Below are 19,520 nucleotides of genomic sequence, written 5' to 3'. Positions count from 1 at the left end.
CACAGTAAGTGAGGTCAGGCTGCAAGACAAAAACTCTATTTTCCTCTCATGAAGACCCCAGATTCATTCCAAATATCTGTCTGTCTGTCTGTCTATCTATCTATCTATCTATCTATCTATCTATCTATCTATCTATCTTTCAAATGTGAAAGCAGAAGCTTTCTGGATACTGTCTATCTGGGAACAGGAAGATTAGTGGGAAGGGGTAGGGGAGAAAGGGCCAGGGTATAAGGGTACATTATACTTGAGTCTTTATGAAAATGTCTTTGTGAAATCCATAGCTAATACAATGAAGATGAAAACCAGTAGGATAAGAGTTCATAAACACTGTCGGCAAATGAATAAAAACAAGCATTTGAGAGAAGCCAACTGTGCTGGCTAGTGTAAATCACCTTGACTCACGATAGAGCAGTGGTTCTCAAGCTGTGGGTCATGACCTCTTTAAGCTTGAATGATCCTTTCACAGAGGTCGTCTAAGACCATCAGAGAACATTGGTTATTTACATTACAGTTCATAATAATAGCAAAATTATAGTTATGAAGTTGCAACACAATAATGTTACGGTTGGGGAGTCACAACAACATGAGGAACTGTATTAAAGGGTGGTAGCATTAGGCAGCCTGAGAACCACTGCATTATTGTCATCTGAAAAAATGGAACCTCAACTGAGAAAATGCCTTCATAAAATCATGCAATAGGACATGCTCTTAATTAGTTATTGATGAGGGAGGGCCCAGCATATTGTGAGTTGTAGCATCTCTAGGTTGGTGGTCTTAGGTTCTATAAGAAAGCAAGCTGAAGCTGAGCATGGTGGCCCACACCTGTAGTCCCAGCACTCAGGAAGTCAGAGGCAGAGGTAGGCTGATCACTGTAAGTTCCAGGCCAGCCTGGTGTACAAAGCAAGTCCAGGACAGCCAAGGCTACACAGAAAAACCCTGTCTTGAAAAACAAACAAAACAAAACAACACAACAGCAATAACAACAACAAAAAAAAAGAAAGAAAGAAAGAAAGAAAAAGGGAAGAAGAAGAAGAAGAAGAAGAAGAAGAAGAAGAAGAAGAAGAAGAAGAAGAAGAAGAAGAAGACGACAACCTGAACACATGCCCTAAGCAGCTTCTTCACCAGCTCCCATTTCCAGGTTCCTGCTCTGTTTGAGTTCCTGTTCTGACTTCCTTCAGTAATGGACTACAGTATAGAAGTGTAAGCCAAATAAACCCTTACCTTCTTGACTTATTTTTAGTCATGGTGTTTTATTAACTAACTAGGACATCAGCAGTAAGAGGCACTAGTTGACCTCAGAGGTAGTAGACAAAGAGACTTAATATTTTATCTAGCATTTGAGATATTCTGTGACATAAGGACTTAACAAGACTGTCTAGTCCTCAGTACTGTGTTGATGGAAGTCCTACTTTTTGATTATTCTTTAAAATTCTGCCTTGGTGTAGCTCTAGGTAATTCTCATTGGAGAATTTTTTTCTTATAAAACCTAGTGAGTTTGATGGGGACATATTGTCTTGTCCTTTCATATTATTAGTGCTTTTATGATGTGACCTGTGTCTGTGGACTTCTTTGGTCAGATGTATGCCTGAAGTGAGATTCTAGGCTGGTGTAGAAGCTGCATGACCAGAGCTAGGCTTGGGATGATGGGGATAGCACAAGCAGTGTGACTCCTGGGTGAATATAGCAGGCAAGGATGGTTTGCAAACAGTGAGTTTGGAGCTAGAACTTGAAGTGTGGAGATGGGCAGATAGGTGACCACTAGGTGAGGCCTTTGCATTTAATTATTTGGTTAATTTAATTTTTGGTTACTTTATTGGGTTGTTTTAGCTACCACCCTTCTCCACCCCAAATCCCTTCCAACTCCCCAACACTAGGTAGAGAAAGAAAGTATGGAGGGAGAAGGATCTCTTTAGATTCCTTCCTGCTGATTAGGGGTGTCCAGTTTCTTGGGGCAAATCCAGTCTTTATTGTCAGGATATCTCTAGCCAGCAAGCAGCACTCCAACAAACAACAAAAGCAATCAGCAACCAGCAAAGCAGCAGGGGCGGCAGCAGCCACCTTTCTTGGGGGCTCTGGCATTGATATACCTCTTCCAAGTCCCCAGAATTCCAAACGTAAACTAGCTTCAGCTGGCAGAATCACGCCCTTCCTAGAGCACGAGGCAAATCATGGCTGCTGTAGACAATCCAAATATCCCACACCTGGGATTAAAAAAAAAACATAGTCACATAATATTTCTGGGTTTTTTAAAGAAACCAAAATTCTCAGTACAGCCACATGTCTGGATCTAGGCCCAAGAATGTAGAGATGGTGCAGGCAGGCTTGATCCTGGGGGGACTCACCATGGAAAGCCAATATGAGAGGTGGGTAACTAGAACAAGGCCTGGGAGTTTGGGGATCCCAGTCACTTTTTAATGTGAAATTTTTAACTAGAGAATTGTTAACATAGAAATAAAAGGAAATAGCCTTTCTGGATAACCAATAAAATATCTTGATGTGATGTAGCATACTGAGATACATCTCACATATTTGAATTATATTGAACTTTTGTAATTCACTACTTTAATTACATACTAATTTCTTAGTTACTTTTTAAGTCTTAATTCTTAGAGAATTTCATACAATATATTCTGATTATATTCATCCTACTCCTCTGCCTAACTCCTTTTAGGTCCACCCCTACCTCCCTCACCATCCTGACTTTATGACCTCTTTTAAAAATCCGATTGGATCTGCTTTCCATATATTCCTGGGCATGGAGCCATCTACCAGAGCGTATTTCTTAAGAAAACTGACTCTCCTCACCCACAAGCCTTCAGCTGTTAGTAGCCCTGCAGCTAGGGGTGAGAACTTGTGAGCCTCTCTTCCTTCTGTCTGAAATACTGACTGGCTTGATCTTGTGCTGGTAGCCTCAGCTTCTGTAAGTTCTTGAAGTGCTATGGTTCTGTCATGTCCAAAAGACACTGCTATTTCACCCAGGGCGTCCCTGCCTCTGCCTTTTACAATCTTCTGCCCTCTTCTGCAATGGTCCCTGAGCCTTTTGGTCAAGGGCAATTCAGTGTCACAAATGTCCTACTTGTGACTGAGTACTCTACAGATACTTATTTTTGTCTTAAGTTTGTGTGTTAACCATTGTCCACTGCACAAGGAAACATCTGATGAGACCTGAAAGCTGTATTAATCTGTGAATATATAGCTATGAATTTAGAGATAAGTTAGATATTAGGCCCACTTAGCAAAGTACTAGTAATAGAGTCACTTCTGGGCTCTGTTAGTTCCCCAACATCTTGTTGTTGGCCAGATTTGAAGTATTAGTCATGTGTTTCCTCATGTGGATGGGGCTTTAGATCCAATCAGAAAAAAGTTGGTTACTCTATATAACATTCATGCCACTGTTGTACTAATGAGCATATCGTGCCATCGTAGTCTTTATTATAGTCCACAGGGCTAGCTAAGACTGCTGGTGAATTTTGCCTCCTAGTAGCTCTTACAGCATCTTCTAGGACTGTGAAAGCTAGCCATTAGGGAGGAAGTTTTAGTTAGTCCCAACCTGATCTCTCCATATCATGTAACCAATAAATGTGATGTTTTCATTAATAGGAGTTTAACATCAAGTTCTGGGGGACAACCAAGAGTGATGGCAATAGCCTGTATTGTAATGGAGTCTCCAGGATGTCTGACCAACATCTAGAGGGGAGGTATCCCACACTGAGGATTGAGCTTTTTATTTGGCAACCTATGACTTCAGGGAGGAGCACAATCCCTTGTGTTGGATAGCTTCAATTAAACGCAGAAATATATATGAAGCTTATAAAATGGCAGGTTTCCATATTGCTTTTTCAAACATCTTCCATTATTCCTCCCTCACTCCATTCTTGGCCACACCCTTCTATCCCTTTCCTTACTTCAACCTTTCTCCTCACATTTTCTTTCCCCTCCATAGTACACATGTTCTACTATCCTTACTGCTTTAAGATTTTTCTTCCCGGCATGGTGGCACACGCCTTTACTCCTAGCACTCAGGAGACAGAAACAGGTGGGTCACTGAGTTTGAGGCCAGCCTGGTCTACAAAGTGAGTTCCAGGACAGGCAGGGATACACAGAGAAACCCTGTCTCAAAAAGAGTATTCTTTTTCCCTGCCCCCCACCAGTGGTCTGTTTGTAGCTCCCTGGATTCTACAAGTACTCCAGATTAAACACAAAAATCTAATGATTCTAAACCTAAGATCTACACAGGAGAGAGAACGTGTGATATTTGTCTTTCTGGATCTGAGTTACTTCACGTTATGTTTTCTAGCTCCATCCATTTACCTGAAATTTTAATAATTTTATTTTTTTTTGTAGCTGGATCAAATTCCATTTTACATTTTCATTACATATTTATAATTTTATTATATATTCATCAACTGATGGACAGTTAGACAGTTTTCCTGTCCTAGATGTTGTCAGTGGAGTCGAATAATGAACATGCTTTGCTGTCGTAGTAAATAGAGTCCTTTGAGTATCTGCATATCTTAGTTACTGCTGTAGTGCTGTGTGGAGGCACCATGACCAAAGTCACTTTTATTTTTATTTATCATGTTATAAAATACAAGTGTTTATTGCAGAGCAGTGATACCATTTCAGTGGTAAAGAAACTTGCAGTTCATAACAAAGGCTCTTGTATACACCTGCTGTCGTGATTGACATTCTAGGTCAGGCATCAGTAGTTAAATAAGTCATGGTAAAAATTAAACCAAGAAGTTACCTGTACCAAAGAGACATGACTTCTTTCCAGAAACGGAAGCCTGGATTCTGGTTAACCTTTTGTACATGCAAAAATTATTTTTAAAAAATTCTAGCCAATCACAAATATAAACTAGGTGACTAAAAGACAATGGCAGCTTTTCATTATGCAGTAAAACTGTGGATCTCATCATCAGAAAAGCTAAGATCATGTAGCAACCGTATCCCAAAGTGACCAAAGTCACTTTTAAAAGAGCATTTAATTGTGGGTTTGCTAATAGTTTCAGAGCGTTAGCTTAGTTCGTGATTATCATGGTAGGGATGTGATGGCAGGCAGACTGGCATTGCCCTGTCTGCAGTAGTAGCTGAGAGCTCACATTTGATCTGTAAATTGTAAGTGGGAGGTTGTGGGGGCAGAGAGAGAGAGAAAGAGAGAAAGAGAGAGGAGAGGGGATGGGAGGGAGAGGGAAGAGAAGGGGTGGAAAGGGGAGGAAAGGGGAGAGGAGGAGAGGGGAGAGAGGAGAGGAGGAGAGGGGAGAGAGGAGAGAGACTGACTGAGACTGACTGGGACTGACTGGGTCTGGAGTGGGCCCTTGAATCTTTAAAGCCCATCCCCAGGGCAATACTTCCTCCAAGACTGAACAATTCATTACCTAATGGGACCAGTAAGCCCTTGGAGGCCATTCTCATTCAAACCACCACAATGCTAAACAAGGGTACTCTTGGGACATAGGGTAAATCTGTTTCTTGCTGTTTTGCTTTGGTCTTTTTATTTCAAGACAGGGTTTCTTTGTGTAGCCTTGGCTGTCCTTGCTTTGTAGACTAGGCTGGCCTCAAACTCACAGCGATCTGCCTGCCTCTGCCTCCCTGAGTGCTGGGATTACAGGCACATGCCACCACGTCCGTTTTTCCTGCTTTTTGAGGAACTTTGGCTTTGATTTCCACAGTTGTAGCACCAATTTGCATTCCTGATAATAGTGCTTGAGGATTTCCTGTTCCCTACATCCTCACCAGCATTTTTTGATTTTTATTTTCTTAATCTTAGCCATTCTGACTGGAACAAGATAAAATCTCAAAGTAGTTTTAATTTCCTTGATGGCTAAGGATGGTGAACACTCTTAAAAATATTTTTTTAGCCCCTTGTTTTTCTTCTGAAGACTCTGTATTCAGCATAGTAGCACTCTTTTTAATCGGGTTGCTTGGAGCTGGAGGAGCTGGCAGGAAAGTTGTGGCATTGATAGTTTCAGGTGTTGACATAAACAGAAAAGTAGATAATGATGCCATATATTGAAGTCCATATTACTGATAAAGCAAGTGAAACTGTGAGTTTAGAGTAATGCTCAGGCTGCCTTTGTGATGATATCTTAAGGGTTTATGGATCTTGGCCACATAGGATGATCTGCTTATGTGACAAGGTCAGGTAGGCTTAAGGAAACCTGAGCATTTTGCTAGCTGAGTTTTTTGGTTATAGGTGGGGCTGATGTTAAAATAAATTTTCTTGATACAGACTTTCGCTATGTAACTCAGGCTGGCCTTGGACTTGCCTTGTATCATGTTCTGGCTTTTAAATGTTTTTAGTCTGAGCCTTTGAGTGCTGGATTGCAGGCACAGGCAGCCATCCTCACCTTAGTTTTCTGTTGCTCCTTTCTTAAAATAGCTACTTGTTTCTAGAGTTCAGGCATTAAGCTGTGAGCCTGGTTCCTTTAGCTTCAGTGGCCTTCCTTGCCATACACACTTAGGAGAGCTGACACATCTGAGCAAGTGTGCAAAGCCTGCACATGGCCATGACTCTTCTGAAGGATAGGTAGGAAAAAGCCACTTTACCTCTGATGTCAGCACACGGGGCTGGGACATGTCTTCTGTGTCCTGTGCTCAGGATGTGGAGGTGTAGTGTCAGTGCTGCCTATCCCTGCAGTTTAGGTGTTAGCAAAGATCAGCCCTTTAAACCACTCTCAGTATGAAATGGACAAATGCTAGATTACTGAGAAAACAGACACCACTTGTAAGTTTGCTGTTAGAAGTTAGAGGCATAAAACAAGGATGTAAACCTTTGAACTTATTTACAGAAATAATCATTTGGTGACTTTAGGAATAGGGATTTCTAGCTTTGTCTATCAGTTTTCAAGTTGACAAGTCTCATCTTTCAGTCTGACTTTTTGAGGTCAGAATCTGTTTTACTTAAAAAATGTGTACAATTCTTCCTTATTATAGTCAAGCCTTATAAACTAGTTGAGTTCCCCTTTTTGAAAAATGAATGCAATATAATTGGTACACTATCTGTAGAGTTCTTGGTGTTGCTGTCTTCAAGCAGTTCTCCAGTTGGTCACTAGAGGACTCCAGAGACTGCTAGGTGCCTTTCTTGATCTGATTGTAGATGTCAGTGTCTGTGTCCCTGTGTCAAACAGTCTGGCATTCCTTGATTAGAACCACAGATGGAAGTCCACAAGTGTACTGGGAAGCACTAGGAAAATAACAGTAAAAATGTTTATGCAAAGGACACACTCAGTTCTGATGCAATTTGATGAGCTGAGGTGGATGGGAAGGGGAGAGGCGCTCCCCTTTTCTGAGAAATAGAGGAGAGTGGATGGAGGTAGAGGGAGGGAGTGTGGGCCTGGGAGGAGAGGACGGAGGGGGCTATGACCAGGATGTAAAGTGAATAAATAAATTAATAAAAAATAATTTCACAGAAAAACATTTATGAAAAATGATGGCATTGTGATTTAATCCAAGTTTAATATTTAAAAAATATAATTTTGAGGGACTGGAGAGATGGCTCAGTGGTTAAAAACACTGGCTGCTCTTCTAGAGGACCTTGGTTCAATTCCTAGCACCCACATGGCATCTCATATCTGTCTGTAACTCTAGTTCCAGAGCTTTTGACACAGGCACACAGACATACATGCAGGCAAACCACAAATGAACACAAAATGAAAATAAACTAAAAATATTTTTAAAATATAATTTAAATTTTTAATTCTTTTTTTTTTTTTTTTGAGACAGGGTTTTTCTGCATAGCCTTGGGTATCCTGAACTCATTTTGTAGACCAGGCTGGCCTCGAACTCACAGAGATCTGCCTACCTCTGCCTCCCTAGTGGTGGGATCACAGGTATATGTCACCATACCTGGCTAAAAAAAGTAATTTTGAAGTCACTCTAAACATAAACCATAAACATTTAGGGCTTTCTCTAATAAATATAGATTTATATTAAAAACATAGTATAAATTAATTAAGTATGAATATACATTTTCTACCCTCCTAAAGGACAAGGATATTTTTATGCTTTCAAATAGAAGTTTGGTTGCTCATGAGATAATATAAAGTATTAAAATATGTTTGCTGTTGTTGTGTTTGAAGGGAATTCGAGCTCGTGTGTTGGAAACTCTGGTCATGCTGCTGCTTCTGGCATTGCTGATCCTTGGGATGGTGTGGGTGGCCTCCGCCCCTGATTGACAGTGATGCTGCCAGTATGGAGTCTTTATATGGTACCTGATTACTTTCTTAGCTAGTTCCTATGATGGGCACCTGAGTTTGGGATACAACTACATTTTATTTATGTATTAATGTACTGAGACAAGATTTTTCTGTATAACAAACAGCCTTGGCAGTCCTGAAACTTGTTTTGTATACTAGCTGGCCTCAAACTCCCAAGAGATGTCTGCCTTTGTATCCAGAGTGCTGGGATTAAAGGCATATGTCACCATATCTGGCAGGATTTAAAAGATTTTAAATAATTCTTTGTGTGGCTAACTCTCTGTTGATTTACAGAATTTATATGTGTTTAGAGATACTTAAGCAAAGCAATGAATATTCACTTGTTTCAGAGGACTAAGCAGTTTTCCATATACTTTTTATTATTTGTCTTCTGTTCTTAAATTTCAGCAGAGCGTTTTCTCCCTTTGAAACAAAATTTTCAAAAGGGTTATTTCTTATTTTCATACTTTAGAACTTTTTATTTTATAATTTAGAAATTAGACTTTAATTTCTAAAGTTAAAATGTTTATTACGTAATACTGCTTATCAAAATATAGACGGACTGTTTTAATGTGCTACACTTCAGCTTATTAAAATGTGTTGATATTTTCACAGATCTCTGGGAGTTCTACTTGCCCTATTTATATTCCTGCATCTCACTGATGGGATGTTTGCTGCTTCTCTGTAAGTACTCTTTTTTGTTTTTGTTTTTTTGTTTTGTTTTGTTTTGTTTGGTGTTTTGAGACAGGGTATCTCTGTGTAGCCCTGGCTGTCCTGGAACTCTCTTTTAGACCAGGCTGGCCTCGAACTCACAGAGATCTGCCTGCCTCTGCCTCCCGAGTGCTGGGATGTGTGCCACCACGCCCAGCTTATAAGTACTCTTCAATGTGATGCTCACAGGAAAGTGACGCTGTCTTGTACCCTGGAAGATTGTGGCAGTTTCCTGTTGAAATTCTTAAATAATGGAGACTGTTTTTTGAGTTGTCCCTGACTTTTAAAAAAATTGTTCCCGATAAATTTTAATAATAATTGGGTGCTTTTGTTCACTAAAGAAAGGCTTTTGTCCTGAATTGAAGACACACACGAACATACACACATGTACCACAAAACTTTTTTTTTTAAATGCCTTTTTGAGACAGGGTTTTTCTCTGTGTAGCCTTGGCCATCCTGGAACTCACCTATAGACCAGGCTGGTCTCCAATTCACAGAGATCCACTTGCCTTGTCTCCCCAGTGCTAGGATTAAAGGTGTGTGCCACCACAGCCTGGTTCACAAAACTCTTAGCATGTTCCCCATGTACATATTCTTTATGTCTACCTCTAGTCCAAGTATAATACTGGGGTACTTTAAATGGAAAGAATAAAACTCTATTTGATGTATTTGTAGTCTTTATTTAAAACTTTGTTTGGTTTTCCTGAAGATACCAGACTCTGTCTCAGGGATAGTGTAAGTTGTCAAGCATCGGTCAAAGGGCTTGTGACTGTAGTTGTCACTTTTGGATACCTCCTGGCTCTTAGTTCTAGCAGGTGAAATGTTGAGTGTCCTTTTCCTGGGTCTATTTAATTGGTTTTAAACAAGAGTGTTCAATCTTTAGGGTTTTGACCATTGTAGCCTTCTTTCATTTTCACATTTCATGTGATATGCCTGGCCACCTCACAATGCCCTGGTTCTTTGCTGGGGAGTGGAAGGGCCTTCTGACAAAGCACCTGGGGATGAGACTATACCTAAAATGCTCTGTAGGCTGATTTTCCTGCTCACTGGTAGCCTGTCTCTCTGAGTGATGAGGGCCTCTTTTCTCATTTTTTTCAGTGTGTACCCCAGTTGGCCTTTCTCGTATGTTCACAGTGGTGGGCCAGTTGCTGGTGAAGCCAGCGGTAAGTATCTTGTTTATGTTTGCTAAATACTTGTGTTTATATATTTCATTATTTAACAAAGATTTAAAAATTAAGGACAATATTTTTGTTGGTTTATAATTCATATTTTTAACTTTTTAAATCAAGTTTTTAATCTTTGGAAACAAAATCTGTTTTTGCTTTTTAAAGTACTAACTATGTGCACTTAAGTGAAAGTTTGTACAGAAAATTTCAAGACAAACCTTGCAGGTGTCTGTAAGTATTTTGTGTGTTCATTGCCCTGCATCCAACAGTAATTTTATTTATTTCAAGCTCGATCACATAGCTGACCAGGGTGTAGATGCCTCCGATTGTAGGGTATGAGAGTCCTGGGGATTGCAAGCTCAAGGCTATTTGGGGCACAGAGCGAGAGCTGTCTACAGCTAAAACAAATACATCAACCAAAGCCCCCAAAAAAACACAAAACAGAGACAAACCAAAATTGACCATATCTATGCTTTGATTTATAAACCAGTTTCTGAAAATATGTGCAATATATCTTGAATTATATTTTGTGTTTTAGAAATGTTAAATATTTATTTTAAAATGTCTTTTAGTGGATATTACTATAACAATCTGTTCCTATTTTCTGGTCTTTGAGCAAATTTTTCAGATTATAACTTCTTAGCTGCTCCTAGAAAACCTGTCATTTAAGTTAACCCCCCAGATCCTTATTGCCCGCAAACTTGAGTCTCAGCTATCTACACAGTTAGTGTTCTTCCCGTGTCGTGTGCTGCCCCCTTCCGCTCCTTCGCAGACTGTCAGAGCAGTTTGAAGCTGCCTTGTTGTGGCCTCAGGGCTCTTTGCTTTCTGTTTTGGGCTTGCTCAGTCTGCAGTGCTGTGTACCTGCCACAGTGCCCAGCAGTCTCACGGAGGGAAGTTCAGCTACCACAGTGGTCACACTGCACTGCCTTTTCCGCACTTACCTGGGCTAGTGACCAGGGCTACCTGCTGAGCCATTTTGGCCATGTGTCTGTCCTCCCTCTGGGGATTTCATTAAGGGAACCTACTAAGGGAATATTATGGTTCTTGTTGGATTTTGAAGTTACATTCTCTAATTCAGTTCCTTTTAAAAGACGTTTTGGGATACCAAGTTCATTTAGTTTCTTCTACTTCTCTTGTTTTGTTTTTCTACTTTCTGTAGACAAGTGTTCAATTTTCACTCTTGTTTTGAAGTTTTGTTATTGCTCTGCCCTGTGCTCTGAAAGTCCTCTGTCATTTGCACCTCATCAACAGATGGTAGTGAAAAGACAAGGAAGCCACTTATAGTCTGCTAAGCACTGTTGACTAGTGCAGAGCTGCCAGCTCCACCTCCTCACTTCTGAGTGCTCTGTGTGTCTCTCCATGCTGCCTTGTTAACAACACGTTCACAGCCTTAGTTGTTTTTACTTTCTTCCTTTCTTCTACTGTCTAGTGCCAGTGGCTGGTTACTGAGTAATTGCATCTGTCCCATGCTGGCTCTAAGTGCTGTATGTGACACTCAGTTTCATTTCATCTTGGTGAGTGGGGTGATGGTCATTTTTTAGGTAAACTGACTTCAGTCCAGGGAGGCTGAGTAGCTGGTCACAGAGCCAGATAAGCGCAAGCTTGAACCTGCAGCTCAGGCTCCAGAGCACTGTCTGTCTGTCCACCATGAGTCCCAGAGTGGTGATCTCCTCCTCAGGAACTTGCCTCCTCTCTGGTTCCCTCTGCCTCAAGTGCCTGCTCCTTTTGTGGAGTCAGTTGTCAGTCAGGTCTGGCGTTTTAGCCATCAGAAACATTGGCCGAATTTTTTTTTTCCACAACTAGAAGTAGTTTTTCCCCTCTGACTTTTGCTAACATTTTACTTAAGCCTCAGTTTTGACATTTATGTTCATCTCAAAGTTACTGTGTGGAATTCTTATCTTGGTTGCTGTCCTCATGGGGTGCCCATGACTGAGCTCCTACTAGTCCATGGTAGCGATGAGCCAAGGCCCTGAAGGACTTGGAGTTTCCCTGTGACGTTTAGCCTTCGCCTCTTAGGGCATGGAGTGGTGAAGATGCTGGGGTACTCAGAGGCACATGGCACACAGCTCTGTGATTCTCCTGTTGCCAATCAGCTGTGGTTAGAATCAGCAATAGTTCACACTCTAAATGACAACCCTTAAAGTGTTAGATATTAGAACAGGGAAATGGGATGGATTTAAATTCAAACAGTGGAAAGTGATGGGAAACAGTGACAGGGAGGACAGCTCTTGTCTCTGCCCCTTGTTGAGTAAGTCCTGGGTTACTCTCTCATTGGTTAGCCAGGAGACTGAGTATAGATGACTCCTGCTTAGGACCTCATGCGCTCTGGCCTTGGTGAGCTCTTTGGAACGTCTCCTTCCCTTTCCTCCCCTTATGTGATGGTCGTTCTGTGTCATTGTTTATTATCTACTTATTCATTTTGTTTTTATTTTATTACACCCAGTGTGGATCTGGTGGCACATCTATTCAGTGGTACCTTAGTGGCTGAGCAGGACCACAGATACTTGTACAAGGACTAGAAAGCAGTGGATGCTTTACGAGTGTTTTCAGATGGGGATCACATGATTTTAGAGCAACTTGTCAGGTTGGCAGGTGAACAAAAACAGATATCCCCATCCTTGCTTTTCTCCAGCAGTTCTTCCCTTTTTATTGTTTTGCTGGAATCAGTAGCTTGGGCTTGAGTGATAGCGAGCGCTGCTGTTAGGCCTGCTGCCCTTACACTTCCTTCAGCGCCAGGAAGACAGACTCTTCTCCTAGGACAGCTACGTTAACAAAGCCAGAACTGAATAGCAGTTTTGGGTTTTACTAGTTTTGAAGACAGCGAAGAACTAGTGGTGATTGATGAATTCTTTACCTGCTTGCTGTTACAACATGCTGCTGAGTGTGTTATGTAAACACACTGCTTCTCTAGGGCTTTGTCTCAGATGGATTTTATGACTTCATCTTCCAGTACTCATGGAAGTACTTACTGTATCCAGGTTAAAAAAAAAAAAAAAAAAAGAGGATGTCCTATCTGTTTCCAGGATAGTTTATGGGGTTTTTGTTTTTTGTTTTTGTTTTGTTTTTTTTAATTTTGAGACAGGTCTCATTGTGTAACTCTGGCTAGCCTGGAACATGCCATGTAGATGAAGCTAGGCTGCATGTGGCTGGCTTGGCTTGAGCCATCTCTCCAGCCTCCAGCTTACAGAGTGTTGATTTACAGAGTAGATAAAAAACACAAGGGAGACAAGTATTACACTAAATGATCTCTTCCTTTTAGCTCTGAAATAATAGCTTGTGCATGAAGTTGTATTTGCTGTGTCTCTCTCTGTTTAAAATTTATGTCCTTGTTAGCCCCTGAGAATGCTACAAAGTATAATCCTTTCAGCCTTAGAATATCCAATTTACATGCATGTAGATTTTGTTACATTGAGTCTTGAAATGTTTGGTTAGTAATAAAATAGAAAAGCATAAATGTATTACAAATAAAGTATGAAAAATATATTAAAATTTCTATAAGTTAAATAGTCTGGACATTTTAATTTTGGGGTCTTAGTTTTGAGTCAATACAACACATGATCTTAGAACAGTAGGCTGCAGAGCCTGAGGTGTCATGTGATTGAGTGGGTCACACTGCATTATTTAGTAGTTTATCTTTCAATTTAGATTCTTGAAGACCTGGATGAACAAATTTATATGATTACCTTAGAAGAAGAAGCACTCCAGAGAAGACTCCACGGTATGTGTGTTAGTTACATAGTTAAATTGGGCAGAAAACATGTTTAATTCAACAGAGACAGGCAATTGAAGAGTGGAAATATCACCCTCTCAGAGGCTTATAAGTGACAAAGGGAGATTGTGAGAATTAGTGAGAGATGGGTTAGGGCCAGAGAGCTAGCTCCCTTGGAGGCAGTATCCATAGCTCCTTGGACATCTACACTTAAAAGGTCTGCACGATACCTCAGTGGCTGGGGTCTGCTTGTCTCCTTCCTGCTCAGAGTTGACAGTAAGAGTAGTCTTCCTTAGGAGACCCTCAGGAGCATGGTTGGCCCAGGAGATTTTTATACCAGCCTTAGCTTAGTCTTGCACCACTGCAACTATTCTGGCTAGCCTTTACAGTGATTTTAGGGAAGCTCCGTAATAATGTGTTGCTGTGATTGGCCACTGTGGGCTATTTCAGATGGAAACTAATAGGTTGAATTGTTTATTATATAAATGATTCTAGGGCCAGGATGGTAAGCCTCTGTAGTTTATTGGTTCTGTGGTTTATTGGTAGAGGGGAAAAAGAACATTTTATGATTTGCTATTTTAAAGTTTAAAAATATTATATATGTGTGTGTGTGTGTGTGTGTGTGTGTGTGTGTTTTGGCTGCATGTATATCTGTGTACCATGTGCATGCACTATCTGTGGATGACAGAAGACATAGGATATCTTGGAACTAGAGTTACAGATGGCATGAGTTGTCATTTGGGTACTGTGAATCAAACCTAGGTTCTCTGAAAGAGCACACAGTGCTCTTAACCACTGAGTCATCTCTCGAGCCCTAATGATTTGCTGTTTTTAGGAAAGAGTAGCAGTAGGCCTTTACTGAGGTAAGCCATCCTCATGGATTTCATTAAATATGGCATAATGTTAATTGTTTCATTGTAGCAATTACTTTATATTTTAAATTATAAAGCAAAAATATGTTCTACTCTTGCTCTGGGAAGAATTATGGAATAGCAGGAGCATCGACTCTAAAAATGCATTCATGGTACTGCTTTGTGGAACCAATGATAGCATATTACTAATGTGGGCTAGTGTGTAGGCTGTGGGGTATTATTAGAGGCATCCTTGGGATGTGTGTTTTCTCCAGTTGTACAGTGCCCTGGAGGGACACTACACTTGGCTGGTGGTAAGAAGGACTTCGCTGTAAGGCTAGCACTTGTTTTACCTCGAAGGTAGCATGGCGTGTTGTGGCCAACACTCTGTACTGGCATGGGATTCCCATGTCTCTTTAAATGTATTAATGTAGCTGAGAAATGGAGTGCCTGACTGTGACTTCTCCAGTGTTCTCTTGATACTTGACAGTGCTGCTGTATAAGCTGTTGAGTGGTTTTGTTGTTTTTCATAAGACATGTTAATGAAATAGCAAAGCTGTGGTTGGGTAAAGTGTCAGTACCCTGAAGAAGCCATCCTGTCCACAGCCTGTTCCCTTTCTCCTCCAGGTTTGGCATCAGATGTGGTGCAGATGAATTAAGATGATCTCAAGATGATAGACTAGTTGACTGATGCAATATAAGTAAATAAAGAATAAAAATATATAAGGCTCTAGTGCCCAAACATATAAGAGAATAAGAGGGATCTACTGAGTTCTACACAGAGTTTTGAATTCCCTGTGTCTCATCCTGTTCCCTCATAACCTCCCTCCCATGCTGCCTGGAGACTCAAGGCAAAGAGTGTACTTAGGCCTCACTCTCTGTGACAGGGGACAGCAGATGAGTCCAGTGTCTGGACTCCTGACCCTATATTTCTAAGTGTCTTATTTCTGACAGAGTTTCCACGTTTCCTAGCTCCTGTAACTTTAGCATGTGCTACTTAGCTGAAAATTAATTCACCTGTGATTCCTACATCCTTCCTTCTCCCCTTTCTGCTCTCTCCAGCACCGTTATGTCCCCACCACCTTTGTGTGGTGACTGTGTTCTCCCAGCTTGCCTTTACTCTGAGGGTGGCTGGTACATTGTGCAGCACTGCTGTATTCTTCCCTGCATGCTATCCATTCCTCCTGGGTTTGCTAGGCATTCTGCTCTCTCCTCCTCTCCAACACTTTGATTTCTTGTGGTCCTGCCATTCTGCTACCAGGCCATTCCAGATTCTCCTATCATAGTGGACCCTTGTTCCGCAGAGCTCTCTTTTCTGATGGCACGTTCTGATCTGTGATTTTTTTCTAATGCTTTTTATGGCCTTTTCCAGCCCTCTATTCTGGTGCTCTATCTATTTAACACCTTAGCTTTGCCCTCTCTAGTGATCTAGGGCCTGCACATTTCACACTCAGGCATCTCCACCTCAAGCCGGCCCTCCTATTTCTTCAGCTCTTTTCCTGTGATCTGTTTCCCATAGTCCTTCATTAAAGACCCATCATGCCACTCTCTCAGTAGCCTTTACTCTATCTGCCTTGTATCTCAGCTTTCTTGTCTAGGCTATATTGCCTGGCCAGGGTTAGAAATGGAGCCTGCCTGAGTACTTCCTCGGGCTGGTGCCTATGTTCTAGGGCTGTGCTATGCTATGCTGTATCTGGTGAAGCCAAAGCCTTGCCTGCTCGCTCTAATGTTTGTGTTTACTCCTGCTGCCTGCTCTTCCTTCCAATATGTAACCATTCCTTAAGTTTACTTTAGAGTCTTTGAATGGCTCTTCTTTTAAATTATTTCTTTTCTTTTCTTTTTTTTTTTTTTTTGACATCATAATTACATCTTTTCTCTTTCCTCTTTCCTCACTTCAAGCCCTTTCATATACCCTTCTTGCTCTCTTTCCAATTTGTGGCTGTTTTCTCCCATTAATTGCTGTTACATACATGTATGTATGTATGTATGTATACACACACATACATTCATATATATACCCTACTCAGTCTATGTTACTTATGTGTGTGTTTTTAGGGCTAACCATTTGGTGTTGGATAACCAGTGGTGTGTTCTTTTCTGGGGAAGACTATTTCTCCCAATCTCAGCATTACTTAGTTTCCTATAGTTCTTTGTGTACAGTTGAAGCCTACCAAGCACTAAGAGAAGGAAATGGAGGGTACATCCTGATCTGTAGGTAGGGATTGGGAAAAGCGGGAGTGCAAGAGCGTCTGGGTGTGGGCTTTTGAAACCTCAGCATTCTTCAGCAATGCTACATCTCTTAATTCTTCTAATTCTTTCAAACAATTACAGTCTCTGGTGACTAAGAATTCAAATGGCCTATAGAGGCCATTCTTATTCAAACCATACTCCTATTCACAATACCTTCAAAGAAGATAAAATGTCTATGAATAAACCTCACCTAGGAAGTGAAGGACCTCTACAATTAAAAATTTAAATCTCTGAAGAAAGAGATAGAGAAAGACACTAGAAAATCAAAGAACATCCCATGTTCATGGACTGGTAGGATTAATTCTGTGAAGATGACTATTTTTACTAAAAGCTATTTACATATTCAATACAACCCCATTCAAAATCACCATCTCATTCTTCAGAGAAATAGAAGTAACTATCTTATAATTCGTATGGACTCACAAAAGACCTGGGATAGCTTAAACAATCCTGAGAAAAAAAGGACAATCCTGGAGGGATCACCATTCCAGATGTTAAGACATTACAGAGCCACGTGATACGAATAGTGTGGGGCTGGCACAGAAATAGACATAGCCCAGTGAACAAAATCCAAGATCCAAACATGAATACATGTAACTTCAGCTGTTTAATATTTGAAAAAGGTGTAAAAAGATAGCCTGGAGAAAAGAAAGCATCTTTAATAAGTGGTGTTGGAAAACTGGATCACCACCTGAAGGAGACCTGTAGCTATCACCATGCACAAAACACAACTCCGAATGGAGTGAAGGACTAAAGGCGAAACCTGAATTGTGTCAACTGCTGGATGGAAAGAGGCGATGCTGTATGTGACGTAGGTGGAGGAAGGACTTCCTGAAATGGACTTGACTTGCTGAAGAATTAAGGCCAATGACTGACAAGTGGGACCTCATAAAACTAAAAAGCTTCTGCACACCTAAAGAAACAATCACCCAGGTAAGGAGGAAGCCCATGAGTGGGAAAGAAGCTTCGGCAGCTATACATCTGACAGTGGAGTAATATCCAGACTACATAAAAACCAAGCCAAAAATGCAAACTACCCATTCAAAAAAGATGGGCCTAGGACATGAACATAGAGTTATCAAAAGAGGAAAAATAGGTTACAAAATATATATTAAAAAAAAAAAAAAAAAAAAAAAAAGGACATACTCCCTAGCAACTAGGAAAATGAAAATCTTAACAACTTCAAGATGTTATCTTACCCCAGTCAGAATGGCAAAGATCTGCAGCACAGCTGACGACAGATGCTGGACACAATGCAGTGGAAGGGGGCCTTATTCACTGTTGGCGGGATGGCATACCACCACAGTCATTATGGAAATTAATGGATAGAATTCTTGAAAAGCTAAAAATAAATGTATCGTATGACCCACCTTGCTCAGATGCCATAACATGTCTCTTTTCTCTGACCCAGGATTTAGCTGCTGCTATGCTGCTCTCCCCTCTGAGCTGGCTCATTTCCATCTGCATGGGACAACTGTGCCTTTTTTTTTTTTTTTTTTTGGCGTTATCCATACAGACGTGCTTACTCCTATAGGAGGACAGGAAGAGCCATGAAACGTTCAGTGTAGTGAGGACAGAGATCACGTCTGTTAGGATCTGTGATACCAACCCTTCCCCAGTCCTGCAGCTGGTCTTTCGAGGGGACACTGCGTGGTGAAGGTCCTGCTCTGGAATACAGGCCACATCTCTTTTGAGTTCTGCCTCCACCTGGCCTAACAGATTGCCCTCTGTCAGGCCTGTGGTGTTCCTAGAAATTATAGTCCTCTACCATGACTTTGACATAGCATGAGACCCAGCTTGCAGGCTGGATGCTGATACTTCAATGAGGGTACCAGAGGCTGGGAAAGGAGGGAGTGGGAAAAAGAAGAGATGATGCTCAGAGGTACAAAGTCTTAGAAGAGAAAATATTTTGAGCCAGTGCACTGCATAAAGACCATAGTTAATAATGAAGACAAATGCTGGCAAAGATTTTGTTGTTCCCTGCTAGGGGAGTGCAAACCGGTACAGCCACTATCTAAGTCAGTGTGCATGCACCTCACAGAGATGGAAGTGGAGCTGGCACATGAGCCAACTATACCATTCTGACACATATACAAAGGATTCTATAGAGATACTTGTTCATCAATGGGCACTGCTACTCTATTCACAATAGCCAGGAAATAGAAACTGCCTAGACGCTCGTCAACTGATGCATGGCTAGTGAAAGTGTGACACATTTACGCAAGGGAATGTTTAGTTATTGAATGAAAGTCGTTCTAAGTGAGGTAACCCAGATTCAGAAAGACAAATATCACATTTTCTCTCATTTTTGGATGTTACAGAGTCAAAGCTTACATCCACAAATGAGAGAAAATATGTGCTACATACATACACATGTATAGAACATTTAAGTGGGACTACCCTGAAATGGAGCAAGGATTGTCATACTAAGTGCCACAGGCTAACAATCCAGTGCTAGGTTGGCTTGTAGACACCTAAACATTTCAGTTTATTGCCAATGCCTTTGGTTACTCTCTCCAAACTTGACTTTGGAGATTCAATTGCTGAAGATAGCACATACATGCAGGTATCAAGCTGTGTCAAACCCAGAAGTTTCATTCTTACTGGCTAGCTTTCATAATGCAAGAAGGCACTA

At 41.0% G+C, this 19,520-nt stretch overlaps 1 protein-coding gene across 1 annotated transcript in view; it reads left to right on the top strand.

The window, feature by feature from the left end:
* Positions 1 to 19,520, top strand: part of Lmbr1 (limb development membrane protein 1) — a 110,872-nt gene that overhangs the window by 49,391 nt on the left and 41,961 nt on the right. The window contains 5 exon segments of the mRNA XM_051152225.1: positions 8,082 to 8,168; positions 8,170 to 8,209; positions 8,814 to 8,882; positions 10,008 to 10,072; positions 13,721 to 13,793. Coding sequence (XP_051008182.1) covers positions 8,082 to 8,168; positions 8,170 to 8,209; positions 8,814 to 8,882; positions 10,008 to 10,072; positions 13,721 to 13,793 — 334 coding nt within the window.

Source organism: Acomys russatus, chromosome 10 (assembly GCF_903995435.1).
Source record: "Acomys russatus chromosome 10, mAcoRus1.1, whole genome shotgun sequence".
NCBI lineage: Eukaryota > Metazoa > Chordata > Mammalia > Rodentia > Muridae > Acomys > Acomys russatus.
Note: the sequence above shows the minus strand (reverse complement) of the source record. Positions and strands in the feature narration are given on the sequence as shown.